Source organism: Mobula hypostoma, chromosome 2 (assembly GCF_963921235.1).
Source record: "Mobula hypostoma chromosome 2, sMobHyp1.1, whole genome shotgun sequence".
Classification (NCBI taxonomy): domain Eukaryota; kingdom Metazoa; phylum Chordata; class Chondrichthyes; order Myliobatiformes; family Myliobatidae; genus Mobula; species Mobula hypostoma.
Genome location: NC_086098.1, coordinates 96721651 through 96741667, shown reverse-complemented (window position 1 = coordinate 96741667; position 20017 = coordinate 96721651). Strand labels below are relative to the sequence as shown.

The 20017-nt window shown below is 41.6% G+C and overlaps 1 protein-coding gene across 4 annotated transcripts in view; it reads right to left on the bottom strand.

The window, feature by feature from the left end:
* The window catches only part of fam135a (family with sequence similarity 135 member A), a 122662-nt gene that overhangs the window by 16035 nt on the left and 86610 nt on the right, over window positions 1-20017 (bottom strand). For all 4 annotated transcript variants that reach the window (XM_063040282.1, XM_063040284.1, XM_063040283.1 and 1 more), the window contains 2 exons: window positions 17639-19853; window positions 6267-6427 (listed from right to left, as the gene is read on the bottom strand). In XM_063040282.1, the coding sequence (XP_062896352.1) occupies window positions 6267-6427; window positions 17639-19853 (2376 nt within the window). The remainder of the gene's footprint in view (window positions 1-6266; window positions 6428-17638; window positions 19854-20017) is intronic.

The following is a 20017-nucleotide window of genomic DNA, read 5'->3' as shown; positions in this document are numbered from 1 at the left end:
GGAGATAGTGATAACAATTCTATCTCCTTTACCATAGCACTGGAGAGAGATAGGAACAGACAAGTTCAGAAAGCGTTTAACTGGGAAATATGTAGCTACCAGGCAGGAAATTGGAAGCATAAATTGGGAACAGATGTTCTCAGGGAAATGAAATGGCAGAAATGTGACAAATGTTCAGGGGATATTTGCGTGGTGTTCTGCATAGGTACATTCCAATGAGACAGAGAAAGGATGGTATGCTACAGGAACCATTGTACACAAAGGCTGAAAATCTAGTCAAGAAGAAAAGAAAAGCTTACAAAAGGTTCAAAAAACTAGGTAATGATAAGAGATCTCAAAAATTATAAGGCTTGCAGGAAGGAGCTTAAGAATGAAATTAGGAGAGCCAAAAGGGGCCATGAGAAGGCCTTGGTGAGCAAATAAAGGAAAACCCCAAGGCATTCGACAAGTATGTGAACAGCAAGAGGATAAGACGTGAGAGAATAGGACCAAAGAAGTGCGTCAGTGGAAAAGTGTGTATGGAACCAGAGGAGACAGCAGAGGTACTTAATGAATACTTTGCTTCAGTATTCACTACAGAAAAGGATCTTGGCAATTGTAGGGATGACTTCCAGCAGAGTGAAAAGCTTGAGTAGACAGACATTGAGAAAGAGGATGTGCTGCAGCTTTTGGAAAGCATCAAGTTGGATAAGTCACCAGGTCCGGACAAGATATACCCAGGCTACAGTGGTTAGTAAATTTGTTGATGACACAAAAGTTGGAGGTGTTGTGGAAAGGGAAAGTAGAGTATGACCTGTACAAAAAGGATGGGTTACACATGAACCCAAGGGGGACCAATATTTTTGCTGGCAGGTTTGTTAGAGCTGTTGGGGAGGGTTTAAAATAATTTGGCAGGGGGCAGGTAACCTGAGAGACAGGGCTGAGGATGGAGCTGTTGGCATACAAGTCAGCATTGTGTAGTGAGACTGCGAAGGAGGACAGGCAGATGATAGTGCAAAATTGCAATCAATGGGATGAGTTGAAGTGTAACACAGAATAATATAGATAATCTTGTAGCATAGTAAGAGATTCGCAGGTATCATGCTGTAAATATCACCGGGTCATGGCTGAAAGAAGATCATAGTTGGGAGCTTAACATCCAAGGATGCACATTGTAGCGAGAGGACAGGCAGATAGGCAGAGGGGGTGGGGTGGCTCAGTTGGTAAAAGATGAAATCAATTTCTTATTAAGGAGGTGACATTAGATCAGAGGTGACATATCATTGGAAGATGTAGAATCGTTGTGGGTAGAGTTAAGAAACTGAAAGGATAAAAAGGCCTCAATAGAAGGTATATACAGGTCTCTAAACAGTAGCCAGGATGTGGGGTATAAATTACAAAGGGAGAGAGAAAATGCATGTGAAAAGGGCAATGTATTGATAGTTCGTGGGGGATTTCAATTTGCAAGTTGATGGGGAAAATCAGATTGGTGCTGGATCGCAAGAGAGTGAATTTGTAGGATGCCTATGAGATGGCTTTTTAGAGCACCTTGAGCCCAATAGGGTAGAGGAAATTATGGACTGGATGTTCAGAAGGCCTTTGACATGGTGCTGCACGTGAGGCTGCTATGACAGTAAAGGAGCATGGATAGAAGATTGGATGACTGGCTGGAGGCAAAGAGTAGAAATAAAGGGGACCTATTCTGGTTGGCTGTTGGTGCCTAGTGTTGTTCTACAGGGGTCAGTATTGGGTCAGATTTGATTAGGGAGCTGAAGGTAAAGGAACTTGTCAGTGATCATAATATGATTAATTCACTCTAGAGTTTGAGAAGGATAAGAGATAAAGCCAAATATATCAGATTTGCAGTGAAATAAAGGGAGCTACAGAGGGATAAGAGAGTAGCTGGCTGGATGAAGCAACTGTGGCTGACAAGGGAAGTCAAAGACAGCATAAAAGCAAAAGGGAGGGCATATGATACAGTAAAAACTAGTGGAAAGTTAGAGGATTGGGAAGCTTTTAAAACAAACAGAAGGCAATTAAAAAGCCATAAGGAGAGGAAGATGAAATATGAAGTTAAGCTAGCCAGTAATATAAAAGAGGATACCACAAGTATCCGCAGATATATCAAGGGTAACAGAAGCAACAGTGGATATCAGACTGCAGGAAAATGGCATTGGAGAGGTAGTAATAGGGGGCAAAGAAATGACAGACAAACTTAATAAGTATTTTGCATCAGTCTTCACTGCAGAACACAGTGGTAGTATGCCAGAAATTCAAGAGTGTCAGGGGACAAAAGTGAGTGTAGTTCCTTTTACTAAGGAGAAGGTGCTTGGAAAACAGAAAGGTCTCAAGGTAGATAAGTCACCTTGGCCAAATGGAATACCAAGGTTCTGAAAGATGTAGCGGGAGAGATTGTGAAGACATTAGGAATAACCTTTCAGAAATTATGAGATTCTGGAACATTGCAAATGTCACTTCACTTTTTAAGAAGAAAGGGAAGCAGGAGAAAGAAAATTATAGACCAGGTAGCCTGACTTCAGTGATTGGCAAGGTGTTGGAATCCATTATTAAAGATAAAGTTTTGGGCTACTTTGAGGCACATGATAAAATAGGCCAAAGTCAACATGGCTTTCTTAAGGGGGAAATCTTGCCTGACAAATCTGCTGGAATTCTTTAAGGAAATAACAAGCAGGATAGACAAAGGAGAGTCAGTGGATGTTGGTTACTTGGCTGTTCAGAAGGCCTTTAATATCATGCTGCACATGAGGCTGCTATAACAGCAAAAATAGTAGCATGGATAGAAGATTGGCTGACTGGCAGGAGGCAACGGATGGGAATAAAGGGATCCTATTCTGGTTGGCTGCTGGTGACTAGTGTTGTTCTACAGGGGTTAGTATTGGGTCCACTTCTTTGCACATTATATGTTGACAATTTGGATGACAGAATTGATCACTTAGTGGCCAAGTTTGCAGATGATATGAAGATAAGTGGAGGGGCAGGTAGTGTTGAGGAAGCTGAAAGTTCTGCAGGACTTAGACAGATTGGGAGAATGAGCAAAGCAGTGACAGATGGAATATACTGTAGGGAAGTGTATGATTGTGCATTTTGGTAAAAGGAATAAAGGATTAGACTATTGGTAGAAGGAATAAATGCATAGACCATTTTCGAAACAGGAAGAAAATCAAAAATCAGAGATGCAGAGAGACTTGGGAGTCCTTGTGCAGGATTCCCTGAAGGTTAAAATGCAGGTTGAGTCACTGTTAAGGAAGGCAAATACAATGTTAGCATTCATTTCAAGAGGATTAGACTAGAAGAAAAAGGATGTAATGCTGCGGCTTTATAAGGTAATGGTTAGACCTCATGGAGTATTGTGAGCAGTTTTAGGCCTCTTAGCTAAGAGGGTCTATAGAAGTTCATGAGAATGATTCCAGGTTTGAAATGATTAACATATGAGGAATGTTTGATGGCTCTAGATGTGTACTTGCTGGAATTTAGAAGAAAGGTGGTGGTGGAGGGCGGGGAAGAGAGGAACCTAAGTGAAACCTATTCACATATAGAAAGACCTAGAGTGGATGCTGATAGGTTGTTTCCTATTGTGGGTAAGTCTAGGACCAGTACATCCATTTGGAAGAGAGGGTGAATCTGTGGAATTCATTGCCATGGATGGTGTGGAGGCCAAATTACTGAGAATATATGATGTAGAGGTTGATGGGTATTTGATTATTCAGGGAGTCAAAGGTTATGGGGGTTGAGAGAGATAATAAATTAGCCTTGGTGGAACAGACTTGATGGGTCAAATGGCCTAATCCTGCTCTTTTGTCTTATAGACTAATGTAGACCTCCACCCTGAGAGTGGCCTCATTGTGGCAGAAGACGAGGCCATGGACCGATATGTCAGGATGAGAATGGGGATAAGAATTAAAATGGTTGGCTATCGGGAAATACCATTTTTTGCATATGGAGCAGAGGTGCTCAACAATGTGGTCCCTAATTTACACCAGGTCTCTCCAATGTAGAGGAGGCCACATTGGGAACACCAGATACAGCAGATTGAACCCAACAGATTCACGGGTGATGTATTTCCTCACCTGGAAGGACTGTTTGGGTCCCTGAATGGAGGTGACGAAGTTGGTGATTGGGTAGACGTATCATTTCCTTGCTTCAAGGGATAAGTGTCAGGACAGAGATTAGTGGGGAAGGACAAGTGTACAAGGGAATCATGGAAAGGGTTTGCATGGAAAGTGAAGAGAAGAGATAAAGATGTGTTTGGTAGTAGGACCCATTGAAGGTGGTAAAGGTTGCAGAAAATGATGTGGGATGTGGAGGCTCATGGTAGATAAGGACACGAGGAACTCTATTTCCTGTCAACGTCATTGGGAAGATGAGGTGAGTGCACATGTCTGGGAAATGGAGGAGATGCGGGTGAAAGCAGTAACAATGGAGGTAATGAGACCTGGTTAATAAACCAGATTAAAATAAAAAGGTGTCCATTAATAACAATGACTACAAAACTACTTTATCTTTGTTCAAAAAATAATCTGGTTTGCTCACATCCTTCAGGGGAGGAAATCACCTAATTTGCCTCCAGACTAATTACTCAAGGTTCAAAAGTTCAAAGTAAATGTATTATCAAAGCACATATATATCACCATATACAACCCTGAGATTTGTTTTCTTGCGAGCATACTCAATAAATTCAAGAACCATAGCAGAATCAATAAAGGACTACACCCAGTAGGGTGGACAAACAACCAATGTGCAAAGGCAATGAACTGTTCAAATACAGAAGAGATAAAAATAATGATAAACAAACGAGCAATAAATATCAAAAACATGAGATGAAGAGTCCTTGAAAATGAGTCGTAGGCTGTAGGAACAGTTCAGTGAAGGGCAAGTGAAGTTGAATGAAGCTAATCTACTGGTTCAAGAGCCTGATGGTTGAAGGGTATTAACTGTTCCTGAATCTGGTATTGTGAATCCTGAGGTTCATACCTTCTTCCTCATGGCAGAAGCAAAAAGAATGCATGACCTGGCTGGTGGGAGTCCCTGATGATGCACATTGCTTTCCTGCAACAGCACTCTGTATAAATGTGCTCAATGGAGGGGAGGGCTTTACCCATGATGGATTTACTCCCACTGAAATGGCAAGTTGGGAAAATGCCTCAACCATTCAAGGGCAAATAGGTCTGTGGAATAAGTGCTGGCCCAGTTCACTAGAAGATACAGAACATATTAAATCAGAACAGAAATAGGCTATTCTGCTTCCTTGAGTCTCCTCCTCCATGCATCAGGAACGTAGCTATTTTTTTAAACCTCAATACTGTGCTATCTTCCTGGCTTGGACTCTGATAAGGAAAATGACCACGACTAAATAGTCCTAGAGTTATAGAGATACAGCATGCAAACAGGCCCAATGAGCCTGTGCTAACCATTAACCACCCATTAAGAACTGGAAATGCCTATCTTGAAAATAATGAGTCACTAAGGGAAAATTACCAGATAAAAACAAATTCTATGACCATTAAGTAACACTGGCAATCAGAAGTACAACGTTTCCTATCAAGAATGAGAAAGCTACTAGAGATCCACTCATTAATGGATGGAACTGTGTACAATTGTAAGTCATTGCTGTCAAAGGAGGTTTAATAAATTCATGAAGAAACTAAATTAGGTAGTTTTTCTATCAGGCTGAGCTGGATTAAATGTTGCCCAAACGTAAAACGTCAGCATTTCTCATTCACTTCCCTACTTGGTATGTGTTTTAATTTTTTAAAATTTTTTGCAGTAAAATTGTAAATAATATTTACGTCATTACGTAATACTTTGGAGGATGTGCCAAGACCAGTTTTGTTAAGTTCCAGGTACAAATAGAAAGGCTACTGACATGAAGATCTTAAAGAAAATTGGAAATGATACTATGAAGCAAAAATCCACTATTGTATCATATTGTTCTTTTCCCTCAGGATTGTAAGATCTAAATCTAGAGGACACCCATTTATGTGAGGGGGAAAATTCAAAGGAGATGTGCGCAGCTTGATTTTTTATTTTACACAGAGAGTGGTGAGTGCCTGGAATACACTGACCCAAGTGTGGTGGAGGCAGATATGATAGAGGTATTTAAGAAGGTCTTGGACATCTAAAAATGCACAGAATGGAGGGATATGGACCAGGAGCATGCAGAAGGGATTAGTTTAATTGGTTCAACACAACATTGTGGGCTGAAGGGCTTGGTTCTGTGCTCTACTGTTCTACATTGTATTGTCTGATGTTACATTCATTAAACATACCATCCAATCCATGGACGCAAACTATTAGATGAATACCATCATCCAAGTTCTCATCGTTCTCCAAGCTGAAGTATGGGGTTTTGGAAGCTAAGTCAGGAATATCACTGTACATAAATCCAGGAAACTTCAGTAGCTTCAGCTCTTCTTTTGCCTGGAGAAATCTATGGTCAGAACAAATTTTGCAGTTTTATCAATACAATTATTTAATTGTACTGTTATAATGCTGAATGCTGTACATTCAATCTTCCTTGCTCAGTGCTACTGTTACTCAGAAACTCTTACTCAGTTTCCACAAACAATTTTATTCACACATGACAAGCCATTAAAATTAATGCACAGAACACAAATGTTTTTGAAGAAACCTCAAAGCAGACTTATGACTACTTCCAAGCATAAACTTCTACATAAAATTCTACAACATATATGCCTCAACTTAATCTGAAGGCAACTTTATATCCTATGACCACCAAAATATCAGAATCATAAAGGCTAGCCTCTGAATTACAAATGTAGCAAAGGCAACACTGACTTCTCCAACTTCTGTTAATGCCCTCCTTCCCCTCGTACCCCATCCGTTATTTATTTTATATATATCTATCTTTTTCTCCCTCTGTCCCTCTCACTATACCCCTTGCCCATCCTCTGGGCTTCACCCCTCCCCCCCTTTATTTCTTCCTAGGCCTCCCGTCCCATGATCCTCTCATATCCCTTTTGGCAATCAACTGTACAGCTCTTGGCTCCATACCTCCTCCTCCTGTCTTCTCCTATCTTTTCGGATCTCCCCCTCCCCCTCCTACTTTCAAATCTCTTACTACCTCTTCTTTCAGTTCGTCCTGACGAAGGGTCTCGGCCCGAAGTGTCAACTGTACCTCTTCCTAGAGATACTGCCTGGCCTGCTGCGTTCACCAGCAACATCTATGTGTGTTGCTTGAAATTCCAGCATCTGCAGATTTCCTTGAAGTAGTTTTCATAAAACTAATCACAAACCAGTCAAGCTGTTGACAATTGGTACTGCTGCCTCATAGTTCCAGGGATCCAATGTTAATCCTGATGTTGGTGCTGTCTGTCCTGAGTTTGCACATTCTTCATGTGATTACTGTTGTTTCGCCTGGGTGCTCTGCTTTTGCCAATTAATTTATGACAATGCCTTTGGATAACTGACTATTATAAATTATCCCCTTTGTGTAGAGTATGGAAATGAGTATGGAAATAGGTATCTGAGAAAGAGAATGAGTTGCAAAAAAAGAAAATGAGAAAAATAGACTAATGAGATATTTCTCTGAGGGGTTGTATTTCCCCTGAATTGCTCTTCAAATAAAACTACTGTACTTCCCAGCAACCCCCAATTATCCCTAGCCTAATCACGGGACAATTAACCTACTAACCAGTATGTCTTTGGATTGTGGGAGGAAACCAGAGCACCTGGAAAAACCCATGCATTCCGCAGGGAGGACAGACTCCTAATAGAGGATGCTGGAACCGAAACCCAAACTCCCAGCTGTACTGGCATCATACTAACCACTACGCTACTGTGAATCATGATAATAGTGAAGATAAATATTTGGCTAGAAAGAGTGTAAAGAGTGAATTCTGAGGGAGATGGGACTGCCAGAAGCTAAAGAGTGCATTATGGGAGAACTTGGATAAATGTGTTTGTGAAAAGACTCACAAATGCTTTTGGTAAAATTTAAATTAATTTGGCATGATGCTTGGCGAACGAAGTTAACTATAAAAAGGAGAAAACATATCTGGAGAGATAAATAACAACAGAACGAGTATTGAGAGTTCTTAAGTTACAGCGAGGATGTACAAGATCGTCTTGGATGTACATAAATTTATGAAATGCATTAAACAAAGTTGGCAAGCTGCAAGTGCGATTAATTATGTGGAATCACAATGTTGTGGCAAATATAGTGACCTGGTTTAAAAGACGACAGAATACATAATAAATATCAATGGATGCAAAATGGTCAGATCAGATAGGGGAGGGAATAAAAAAATGGGAGATGAGCAGCAGTATTGAATAAGGAGAATAATGTAGTGCTGGAGAGAGAGAGAATACCCCAGAATTAATGAGAAAAAAATTAAGAAATTTCAAAATTAAGAAATGGAAGTATGATTACACTAATAGGACTACTTTATAAGTTGTCAAGTAGAGGAGAGTACATAAGGAAGTAAATTCGTAGGGAAATCATAAAAATTATAGAATTGAATTGAATTTACTCTATTTCTTACATCCTTCACATACATAGCCAGCTGGTGGCGTAGTGGCATCAGCGCCGGACTTCGGAGCGAAGGCTCCTGAATTCGCATCTAGCTGCCTCCCTTGCATGCTTTCCCTCTGTGCTGGGTTGAGCGTTGAGCTAGCAACTTGCCCTCGTAAAATTAAGAAAGCCTGCTAAAAAAATGCTGTCATGTTGGCGTCCCAACGACTTCTTCTTCACATACATGGCAGATGGAATACAACGCTGGTAAATGCGAGATCATCCACGTTGGAAGGAATAATAGAAGAGAAGAAGAAAGTCCTTAACTCTGAGTAGAGTCATCGGGATGCCGTCATGACGGCCTTTATCTAGCAGGCTTTCTTATTTTTACGAGGCCGAATTGCTAGCTCGACACTCCACCCAGCAAGGATGGAAAGCGTGCAAGGGAGCCGGCTGGATTCGAACCCAGGAGCCTTCGCTCTGAAGTCCGGCGCTGGTGCCACTATGCCACCAGCCGGCCAATAGAAGAGCAGATTACTATTTAAATGGTGAAAAATTGCAGCATGCTATTGTGCAGAGAGACTTGGGAGTGCTTGTGCATGAATCACAAAAAGTTGGCTTGCAGGTGCAACAGGTTATTAAGAAGGCAAATGGAATGTTGGCCTTCATTGCTAGAGGGATTGAATTCAAGAGCAGGGAGGTCATGCTGCAACTATACAGGCTACTGGTGAGACCGCATCTGGAATAATACTGTGTGCAATTCTGGTCTTCATACTTGAGAAAGGATACACTGGCTTTGGAGGCAGTGCAGAGGAGGTTCACCAGGTTGATTCCACAGATGAAGGGGTTAATTTATGAGAAGACAGTGAGTCACCTGGGACTATACTCTCTGGAATTCAGAAGAATGAGAGGGGATCTTATAGAAACATACAAAATTTTGAAAGGGATAGATAAGATAGAAGTAGGAAAGTTGTTTTCATTGGTAGGTGAGAATAGAACTGGGGGACATTGCCTCAAGATTCAGGGGAGAAGATTTAGGATGGAAATGAGGAGAAACTGTTTTTCCCAAAGAGTGGTGAATCTGTGGAATTCTCTGCCCAGGGAAGCAGCTGAGGCTTCTTCACTAAATATATTTAAGATACAGTTAGATAGATTTTTACATAGTAGGGGAATTAAGGGTTATGGGGAAAAGGCAGGTAGATGGAGCTGAGTTTACAGGTAGAGCAGCCATAATCTTATTGAATAGTGGGGCAGGCTCGATGGGCCGGATGGACTACTCCTGCTCTTATTTCTTATATTCTTATTGTTCTTATGAGGAGTAAAAATCTTTACACCTCCATCTAAATGTGCAATGTGCAATCATAGTAATTTATAATAAATAGAACAGTCAATGTAACATGGAATACGCTCAGATCAGCGCGAGTTAATCAGTCTGATGGCCTGGTGGAAGAAGCTGTCCCGGAGTCTGTTAGTCCTGGCTTTTATGCTGTGGTACCATTTCTCGGATGGTAGCAGCTGGAACAGGTTACAGTTGGGGTGACTCGGGTCCCCAATGATCCTACGGGTCCTTTTTCACACACCTGTCTTTGTCGATGTCCTGAATCATGGGAAGCTCACAACTATAGATGCGCTGGGCTGTCTGCACCACTCTCTGCAGAGTCCTGCGATTAAGGGAGGTACAGTTCCCATACCAAGCAGTGATGCAGCCAGTCAGGATGCTCTCAATTGTGCCCTTGTAGCAAGTTCTTACGATTTGGGGGCCCATACCAAACTTCATCAACTGTCTGAGGTGAAAGAGGTGCTGTTGTGCCTTCTTCACCACACAGCTGGTGTGTACAGACCACGTGAAGTCCTCGGATGCTGAGGAACTTAAAGATGTTTACCCTCTCGACCCCAGATCATTGATATCAATAGGGGTTAGCCTGTCTCCATTCCTCCTGTAATCCACAACCAGCTCCTTTGTTTTTGCAACATTAAGGGAGTGGTTGTTTTCTTGACACCACTGTGTCAGAGAGATGATTTCTTCCCTGCAGGCCATCTTGTTATTGTTGTTAATGGAAATTAATAGTTGTGATAATGAGTGGATTTGCTTAACCTTTGCAACAGGATGCAACCACTGAGGCCATTAATCCCATACTAATTCTTAGAAGAACATTCCCAATAGCCATAATTCTTCGTTCATTTTCCTGTAAACTTGCAATTTATTCTCTCCCACATGCCCATCGAGTCACCTTTGAGTCTTTTGCCATCCACCTAAACAATGAGTAATTTACAGTGACTCATCAATCTATGCCAACCATAATGCCTATCTATACTAACCTAACTTTGCTGCATTAATTCCAATATCCCTGTTATGCCTTGCTCATTAAAGTACCTGTCCAGATGGTTCATAAATTCTATTTTCCTTCTTCCTTTGGAAGCTCATTCCAGATATTAATTACTTTCTGTGTGGAAAATATACCTCTTACATCTCTTTTAAATCTCTTTCCCTCACCTTAAACCTGTACCTTATAGTTTCAGTCATCTCTACCATGAGGAACCCTGGATTTTGAAGGTTATTGAAGATTGGATAAAGGAAAAAAAGGAAACATACCATATGGCAGGTATTAGCAAGATCCATCAATAGTACAAAAAGTGCAGGAAGCATTTTAAAATGAAATTATGAAGGCATTATGAATACTACTATTCAATAAGCAAATGGAGTTTGTAGACAGGGTCTTGGCCTGAAACATCTAATGTTGATGACTCTCCAAACATGCTGCCTGACCTGCAGAGTTGCTCTAGTGCTTTGTAGTTGGAGAATTTAGTGAAGGAGAAAATGACACACAAGTCTCAATAAATAAAGAGGAGGTACTAAATAAGCACTTTATATTAATCTTCACCATGGAAGAAGATACTATCTTCACCATCAAAGAAGATACTATTGAATCTCAGCAAAGAGAAATGCAATTAAGATAGAAAATTGACCAAGTAGCAAGAAACTAAAAATAATACATCAGCAGGAGTAAATCAAGGCAACTGGACTTGCTGTGTTGTCTAGGAGATGTTTCACCACTCATCAGAGAGGCCTCTTCAGTGAAGGGACCATGGAGTTCTCCAAGATATGGGCATTTAGGTCAATGCTTTATTAAATATATAATGAGTTAGCCTCAGATGCCAGGACTCCATTTCCAAGTTTAAGAGACTACTAGACAGGTATATGGAGAAATTTAAGGTGGGGGCTTATATGGGAGGCAGGGTTTGAGGGTCAGCACAACATTGTGGGCCGAAGGGCCTGTACTGTGCTGTACTATTCTATGTTCTTTGTTCAAATCTATAAATTTCACAAACTTGGAAACAAAGTGATCTACAAAGAAGGTAATAATAATGTTCAAGGAAGGAAAAGAGACCAATCAAATTCAATACTGAGAAATGTAAAATACTATATTTTTGAAAGAAAAACGAGAAAAGGCAACAATTATACAGGTACAATTCTAAAAGGGCTGCAAAAACCTGTATGATTTATTTAGAACAGAATGGCAGATTGAGAAAATAGCTCAAAGCCACCTCCAACGGGATCCCACAACCAAGCACATCTTTTCTTCCCCCCCCCCCGCTTTCCGCAGGGATCGCTCCCTATGTGACTCCCTTGTCCATTCGTCCCCCCCCATCCCTTCTCACTGATCTCCCTCCCGGCACTTATCCTTGTAAGCGGAACAAGTGCTACACCTGCCCTTACACTTCCTCCCTCACCACCATTCAGGGCCCCAGACAGTCCTTTCAGGTGAGGCGTTACTTCACCTGTGAGTCGGCTGGTGTGATTACTGCGTCCGGTGCTCCCGGTGTGGCCTTCTATATATTGGTGAGACCTGACGCAGTCTGGGAGACCGTTTCGATGAACACCTACGCTCTGTCCGCCAGAGAAAGCAGGATCTCCCAGTGGCTTCACATTTTAATTCCACGTCCCATTCCCATTCTGACATGTCTACCCACGGCCTCCTCTACTGTCAAGATGTAGCCACACTCAGGTCGGAGGAACAGCACCTTATATTCCGTCTGGTTAGCCACCAACCTGATGGCATGAACACTGTTTTCTCTAACTTCAGTTAATGCCCCTCCTCCCCTTCTTATCCCATCCCTTATTTATTATTCCCCCCCCCAACTTTTTTTCTCTCTGTCCCTCTCCCAATCACTCCTTGCCTGCTCTCCATCTTCCTCTGGGCTCCCCTCCCCCTTTCTTTCTCCCTAGGCCTCCTGTCCCATGATCCTCCCCCTTCTCCAACTCTGTATCCCTTTTGCTGATTAACTGTCCAGCTCTTAGCTTCTTCCCTCCCCCTCCTGTCTTCTCCTATCATTTCGGATCTCCCCCTCCCCCTCCCACTTTCAAATCTCTTACTATCTCTTCTTTCAGTGAGTCCTGATGAAGGATCTTGGCCTGAAACATCAACTGTACTTCTTTCTATAGATGCTGCCTGGCCTGCTGCGTTCCACCAGCATTCCGTGTTTGTTGCTTGAATTTCCAGCATCTGCAGATTTTCTTGTTCGCGTTTACAAATGGAGGCACAGAGTTCAAGAGTAAAAATCTCGTGAGCACTCATCTCAGGCAATGAATCAGCCACGACTATAATAATATATCCACCTCTGAGTACCACACCTTTTCAAATATTTGAAGACTTGCAGAGGGTGCAGATTTGACTTAACAGTTGGGGCTGTCCAGGTGGGTCAGGGCAGAATGAAGTGCCATGGAGATGGCGTCAGATTTGATTGACTGAAATGATTGCACAGATATGAACTCTGATCAGAAAATTAAACTGAAGAAGCTCAGTTTGCTCTTTTTGAAACAAGGAGGCTGTGAGATCTAATAGAGCTATTTAAGATTACAAGGATACAGAGACTGGATAGAGAGAAACTGTTCTCATTGTTATTGCACTCAAGCTTTGGGACATAAAGGTGAGTGGCAAAACAAAAGACAGTGACATGGGGACATTTTGTATTTTTTTCCCCACACAAGAGATTAGAGTCTTGAATGCCCTGACCTACCTGGACAGCCCCAACTCTTATGTCAGAATGCTGTTCATTTACTTTAGTTCAGCATTCAATACCACGATCCCTTCCAAGCTGATTGCCAAACTTCGCCAGCTTGGTATCAGCTCATCCCTCTGCAATTGGACCTTGGACTTTCTGACTAACAGACCCCAATCAGTTAAGTTAGACAACCTCTTCTCCTCCATTCTCACCCTGAATACTGGCGTGCCTCAAGGCTGTGTGCTAAGCCCTCTTCTGTACTCCCTTTTCACCTATGACTGCGTTCCCGTACATGGTTCTAACTCCATAATCAAGTTCACAGACGACACCATGGTGGTTGGCCTGATCAGAGGGGATGACGAGACAGCCTACAGGGATGAGGTCCAGCACCTGGCCACATGGTGTGCTGATAACAACTTGGCCCTCAACACCCAGGAGACCAAGGAGATTATTGTGGACTTCAGGCATGCTAGGAGCCACACTCATGTCCCCATCTACATCAAAGGAGCTGTAGTGGAGTGTGTATCAAGCTTCAAATTCCTTGGTGTCCACATTTCCGGTGATCTCACCTGGTCCCTGAACTCCTCCATCCTGATCAAAAAGGTGCAACAGCGCCTTTAGTTCCTGCTGAGCCATCAAGAAAGTTCACCTCTGTCCCAGGATACTGACGGACTTTTACCGCTGTACCATTGAGAGCATACTCACCAACTGTATCTCAGTGTGGTATGGCAATTGTCCCGTATCGGACCGCAAAGCACTCCAGCGGGTGGTGAAAACTGCCCAGTGGACTATCGGAACCCAACTGCCCACCATTGAGAATATCTACCATAAACACTGCCTGGGCAGGGCGAAAAGCATTATCAAGGATGCATCTCACCTTAACTGTGGACTTCTTCCTCTTCTTCCATCTGGTAGGCACTGCAGGAGCCTTCGCTCCTGCACCAGCAGGCTCAGGAAGAGTTTCTTCCCTGAGGCTGTGACCCTGCTGAACCTCACATATCAGCGCTAAGCAGTAGTGCACCCATACTGGACTGTCTCAGTACTTTTATACTTGTATGCTGTAGCACTTACTTTTTATTCACAGTTATTTTGTAAATAATACTATTCTTTTGCACTTCTGGTCAGATGCTAATTGCATTTCATTGGCTTCGTATCTGTACCCGGCACAATGACAATAAAGTTGAATCTAATCTAATCTGAAATAAAAGTTTTTGTAGGGAGAGGGCGGGGAGTAGGGCTCACTCTTTAAACTAGAGTGGGATTACTCTTACAAATAGAGCCTGTATAAATTCAATCAGCATTCTGTGACAACCTCAGAGTTGTACAACAATTTGATTCACCCTGGGGTATCAAAAGAAGGGTATGGAGATATGTCAACAAAAGCAAATGTATTTTGTGCCTGGAGATTTTTGCTTCACGTGAACTGAGATTATCAGTGATGGGACAATGGAAAAAGTTTGTAAGTATTGATGCAGTCAACTTATCAAGATAACATTGGATGAATAGAGATACCTCTCAACTATATGAAGTACTTCGCCATGTATTCAACCTGAGCCTGAGGCTCCGGAGGGTTCCTGTATTGTGGAAGACGTCCTGCCTCGTCCCTGTGCCGAAGATGCCGCGCCCCAGCGGCCTCACTGACCACAGACTGGTGGCATTGACCTCCCACATCATGAAGACCCTGGAGAGACTTGTTCTGGAGCTGCTCCGGCCTATGGTCAGGCCACACTTAGATCCCCTCCAGTTCGCCTACCAGCCCCGACTAGGAGTTGAGGATGCCATCGTCTACCTGCTGAGCCGTGTCTACGCCCACCTGGACATGCCAGCGAGCACTGTGAGGGTCATGTTTTTTGAATTCTCCAGTGCGTTCAACATCATCCGCCCTGCTCTGCTGGGGGAGAAGCAGACAGCGATGCAGGTAGATGCTTCCCTGGTATCATGGATTCTTGATTACCTGACTGGCAGACCACAGCACGTGTGCTTGCAACACTGTGTGTCCGACAGAGTGATCAGCAGCACTGGGGCTCCACAGGGGACTGTCTTGTCTCCCTTTCTCTTCACCATTTACACCTCGGACTTCAACTACTGCACAGAGTCTTGTCATCTTCAGAAGTTTTCGGATGACTCTGCTATAGTTGGATACATCAGCAAGGGAGATGAGGCTGAGTACAGGGCTACGGTAGGAAACTTTGTCACATGGTGTGAGCAGAATTATCTGCAGCTTAATGTGAAAAAGACTAAGGAGCTGGTGGTAGACCTGAAGAGAGCTAAGGTACCGGTGACCCCTGTTTCCATCCAGGGGGTCAGTGTGGACATGGTGGAGGATTACAAATACCTGGGGATACGAATTGACAATAAACTGGACTGGTCAAAGAACACTGAGGCTGTCTACAAGAAGGGTCAGGGCCATCTCTATTTCCTGAGGAGACTGAGGTCCTTTAACATCTGCCGGACGATGCTGAGGATGTTCTACGAGTCTGTGGTGGCCAGTACTATCATGTTTGCTATTGTGTGCTGGGGTAGCAGGCTGAGGGTAGCAGACACCAACAAAATCAACAAACTCATTCGTAAGGCCAGTGATGTTGTGGGGATGGAACTGGACTCTCTCACGGTGGTGTCTGAAAAGAGGATGCTGTCTAAGTTGCATGCCATCTTGGTCAATGTCTCCCATCCACTACATATTGTACTGGGTGGGCACAGGAGTACATTCAGCCAGAGACTCATTCCACCAAGATGCAGCACAGAGCGTCATAGGAAGTCATTCCTGCCTGTGGCCATCAAACTTTACAACTCCTCCCTTGGAGGGTCAGATACCCTGTGCCGATAGGCTGGTCCTGGACTTATTTCATAATTTACTGGCATAATTTACATATTACTATTTAACTATTTATGGTTCTATGACTATTTATTATTTATGGTGCAATTGTAACGAAAACCAATTTCCCCCGGGATCAATAAAGTATGACTATGACTATGACTAATACAATAAAGATAAAGGCTGATTCAGTATCTATGTTGTCTAGTCAACAGCATATTAACGACAGTGGAGGGGTTTAAGACAGATCATTCGGAATTACTAAAATTACTGAGGGTTAAATGTGATGTGTAAATACTTAGAAGTGCAATTGTACAACGACATTCTTACAAAACTGTACAGGAAACGAGTGACATAGGAGGATGGAATGATTAACAACATTATGTTGAAGTTTGAAACAAAATATAAAAAACTTGTTCACACTTACGAATGTGTTCATAACTAAGGATCAAACAACAGAAGGGTGTAAGACAACAAACAACTAGGTGTGAAAAGGAAGGTAAGTAAGTAGAAGCCAGAAGACTCTTTCTGATGAAGTGTCTTGACCTGAACATATATGTTGCATTTCTTTCCATCTGTCTTCTCTGTCTGATTTACTTCGATCTTACGTGCCATTTATCAACAATAATAGTATTCAGTCCAATTGTCTTGGCTTATCCATTTAATTTCTGCTCCTATTTAATGCCTGTTGTAAATTATTAACATTAATGCAAAGATGATGTTCAAATCTTCACTCACCAAAACATACATTTCAGAAGCCAAAGGATTCTTTATCTATCTTTTCTACTTGTAATACAAATGTAATATATAGCTTCCTCAGATGTAGACAAGAATTACTTAGTTCCTATTATCTTTGAAAGATTGTTTGCTATTTTACTAGTTCCTTTAAACTCAACCAACTAAAACTGGTCCATTTAACTATCTGACTCATTGTCTGAGCAAGATCAACAATTTATCTTTTCAAAGAACTGCAGCCTTAAGCCACCTACACTGAATAGAGAATATGAACAACTTCCTTCTTGATTTGTTTAATTTTGCATTCCATTTTGTCCTGCGCCAGTCAGTATGTATACAGCAGGGTCTCACAAAGAACAGTAAGATACATGACTGTTCCTGTGTTACCTAATGAGGGATAAATTCTGACCAAGTTGCTGTCACAAATCCCCTGCTTAGCTCTGAAAAGAACTAGAGGTCTCCGACATCCCTAAAAAGGACAAAGTCATCTTGGTTGAAAGTGTTGCTCAAACATTCTAAAGTAATGTATTATTATATGTTTCAAAGCAAATTTGAAAGCAATGGAGTTCTCTGATTGCAAAGAGAAAGACCTATGGAAAAACAAAACTACTTACATGTGCATTTGTTCTTTCGAAGCCGCATCCTCGTACCAGGAAACTGATTCAACAGAGCTCGAGACAGCACCGATTGGTTGTTTTGTAATTGCTTCAGGTTTACTTCTAGAACATGGTCCACTGATAGATGGGGAATCTCTGACAACTGACGAAAATGATAAACAAGTAGGAATGCATGGCCCTGGCAAGCTTGCTCCTGTAGTATGATCAGCATTAATTAGCTCAGATCTGACTATATAATTTCCATCACACACAGCATCATTGTCAGCTTCATAATAACCATTTTCTATCATTTCTTGCTCTTCTTCATCTTCTAGTTGTGCAAGAGTAACAGGGCCAAAAGTCTCCTTTTGAGGACTTGTGCGCCAGCTGCCACCACCACCAGGACTAATATCAGAAAGATCAGTACTGCTTCTTGATCCAAAATAATTCTCTACTAATCCTTGCTTTACAATGTCAATGCTGCTGGTAGCTGAGAGGGTTGTCTGCACTCTACCTTCTGCTTCCTGAAGATCTGGAATTTCGAACACTTGAATTACATCTGCAAGCTCTTTTGTTTGCAATTCTGGATCCACACTCTGGCCAAACTCTGTCACATCTGAAGTAGGACAGCTTGGTTCATCAAGATGAATAACTTCAGAGTTCAGTTTAATTATATGTTCTGTGGTTGCCTTCTCCAAATTGAATACTTCAACGAAGTCTTGAATCTCTCTACAAGTATTATCACAACTAATATCTTGATGTTGATTGTTGGTGTTACTTTCTTGTCTAGCAACACAGTTATAAAATTCATTAGAAATTACAGAAGCATGAGGAGCTGATTCTGTAGACCCTGAACATTCAAAGAATGTAACACTTTCTTCTTGAACAATGACACTGGATTTTTTCATTTTTGATTTTAACTGGTCTGATTCGGCTAATATGAGTTTAGGTTGTTCATTGTTTGCTTGTTGAGCAAGAATGGTAGCAGCTTCCAAACTTTCATCAACTGGTTGTGCATCATCATCCTCATCTGATGGTAAAGAATTTATAGAAGTCAAAGATGATTGTATTTCACTTACAGCACTTGTACTCTCTGTACAGTGGCTTTCAATTACATTCCTTAAACTTAAATCTGGTTTTAGTAGCAGCTGCATACAAGACTTTTCATTAAATGCAACTTTTTCCAAAACTGGCTCAGAGACTAAATCTGAATCTGGTTGAAATGCAAAAGAACTTGGTTCACTTTCAATGCCTGAATCTGAAATTCTGGAAGAAGAGCAAGTGACTATAACGTCTGGCAATTTAACAGCATCTCCACTTACTACCAAATTAAAAGACTTTGTACATGCATTTGGCACTGTGCTTTCAGATGTAATAGGATGTAGTGGATCTTTTTCCAATAGTAAAGAAGTAGGTTTAGAATCCAGGGGCTGAGGCTCAGGAGATGAACAAATATCTTGATCATAATTTTTAACAGGGATCTTGGGAGCTGTTAATATTGTTACTTTTTCCCCTTCATATGTGCATTTAGTTTGTGGCTTGACTTGAATACATTTGACTCCTGATGCTGGTGCTATTTGCTGGCTATTGAAATAATCAGATGAATTTTCAGTTGCTCTTGCACCTGAAGCCTCAGGACCTGCCTGGAATACATCTAATGAAGCAAATGTGCAAGATTCTATTTTGCGATTATTGTTGCAACCAAATTCATTGAGGTTTTTAGCTTTTGTAGTCTCTGTGTTTTTTTCCATACTTGCCAGAAGAGGTATCAGTTCTTTATGCTGACATAATAACTCACTATTTACTTCGGACCTATCATCGAGTTGTCTGCTTGTGGGTACCTGCCCATCTTTTGGACATATTGAAAGCCCATCTTCAGATTTACTGTTTTCTCCCAAGTTTGAATTTTTTAAGCACTTATAGCCAACCAGTATCACTGAATCCTTGGAATTCTGTTTCACTAATTTTTTGCTGTTGTCAGACTTAATTGTCTTCTTAAGTTTTACAACTTTTACTTTTGATTTGCTGTGTTCTTCAGCTTTTGTCTTATGCTGTTTTGTCAGCGGCTTCTCACTTTCTGTATGTTTAACGTGGTAGAGGCTTGCTGGTCTTGCTCTAAAATCAGGACTAGAAATACTTGAAGGGTTACAATCTTTTGAGTCAGATTTTTCCAGTTTGACAGAAAAAGATGATCTTCTTAAGTTCTGAACTCCGCTCCAGGGAACATCCAAGTCTTTCAAAGAAACAGCAAATCAGAAATAAATAAACCAGAGATTTTTATTTAATTATGATGCATTACAAAAGTGTTTCAAATTCATTGCTATAAAATTTGAGTGAAATTTCAAAACGGCTACCTACAAAAGGATATTTAAGATTTATTCAAATCTTGAATGCAAT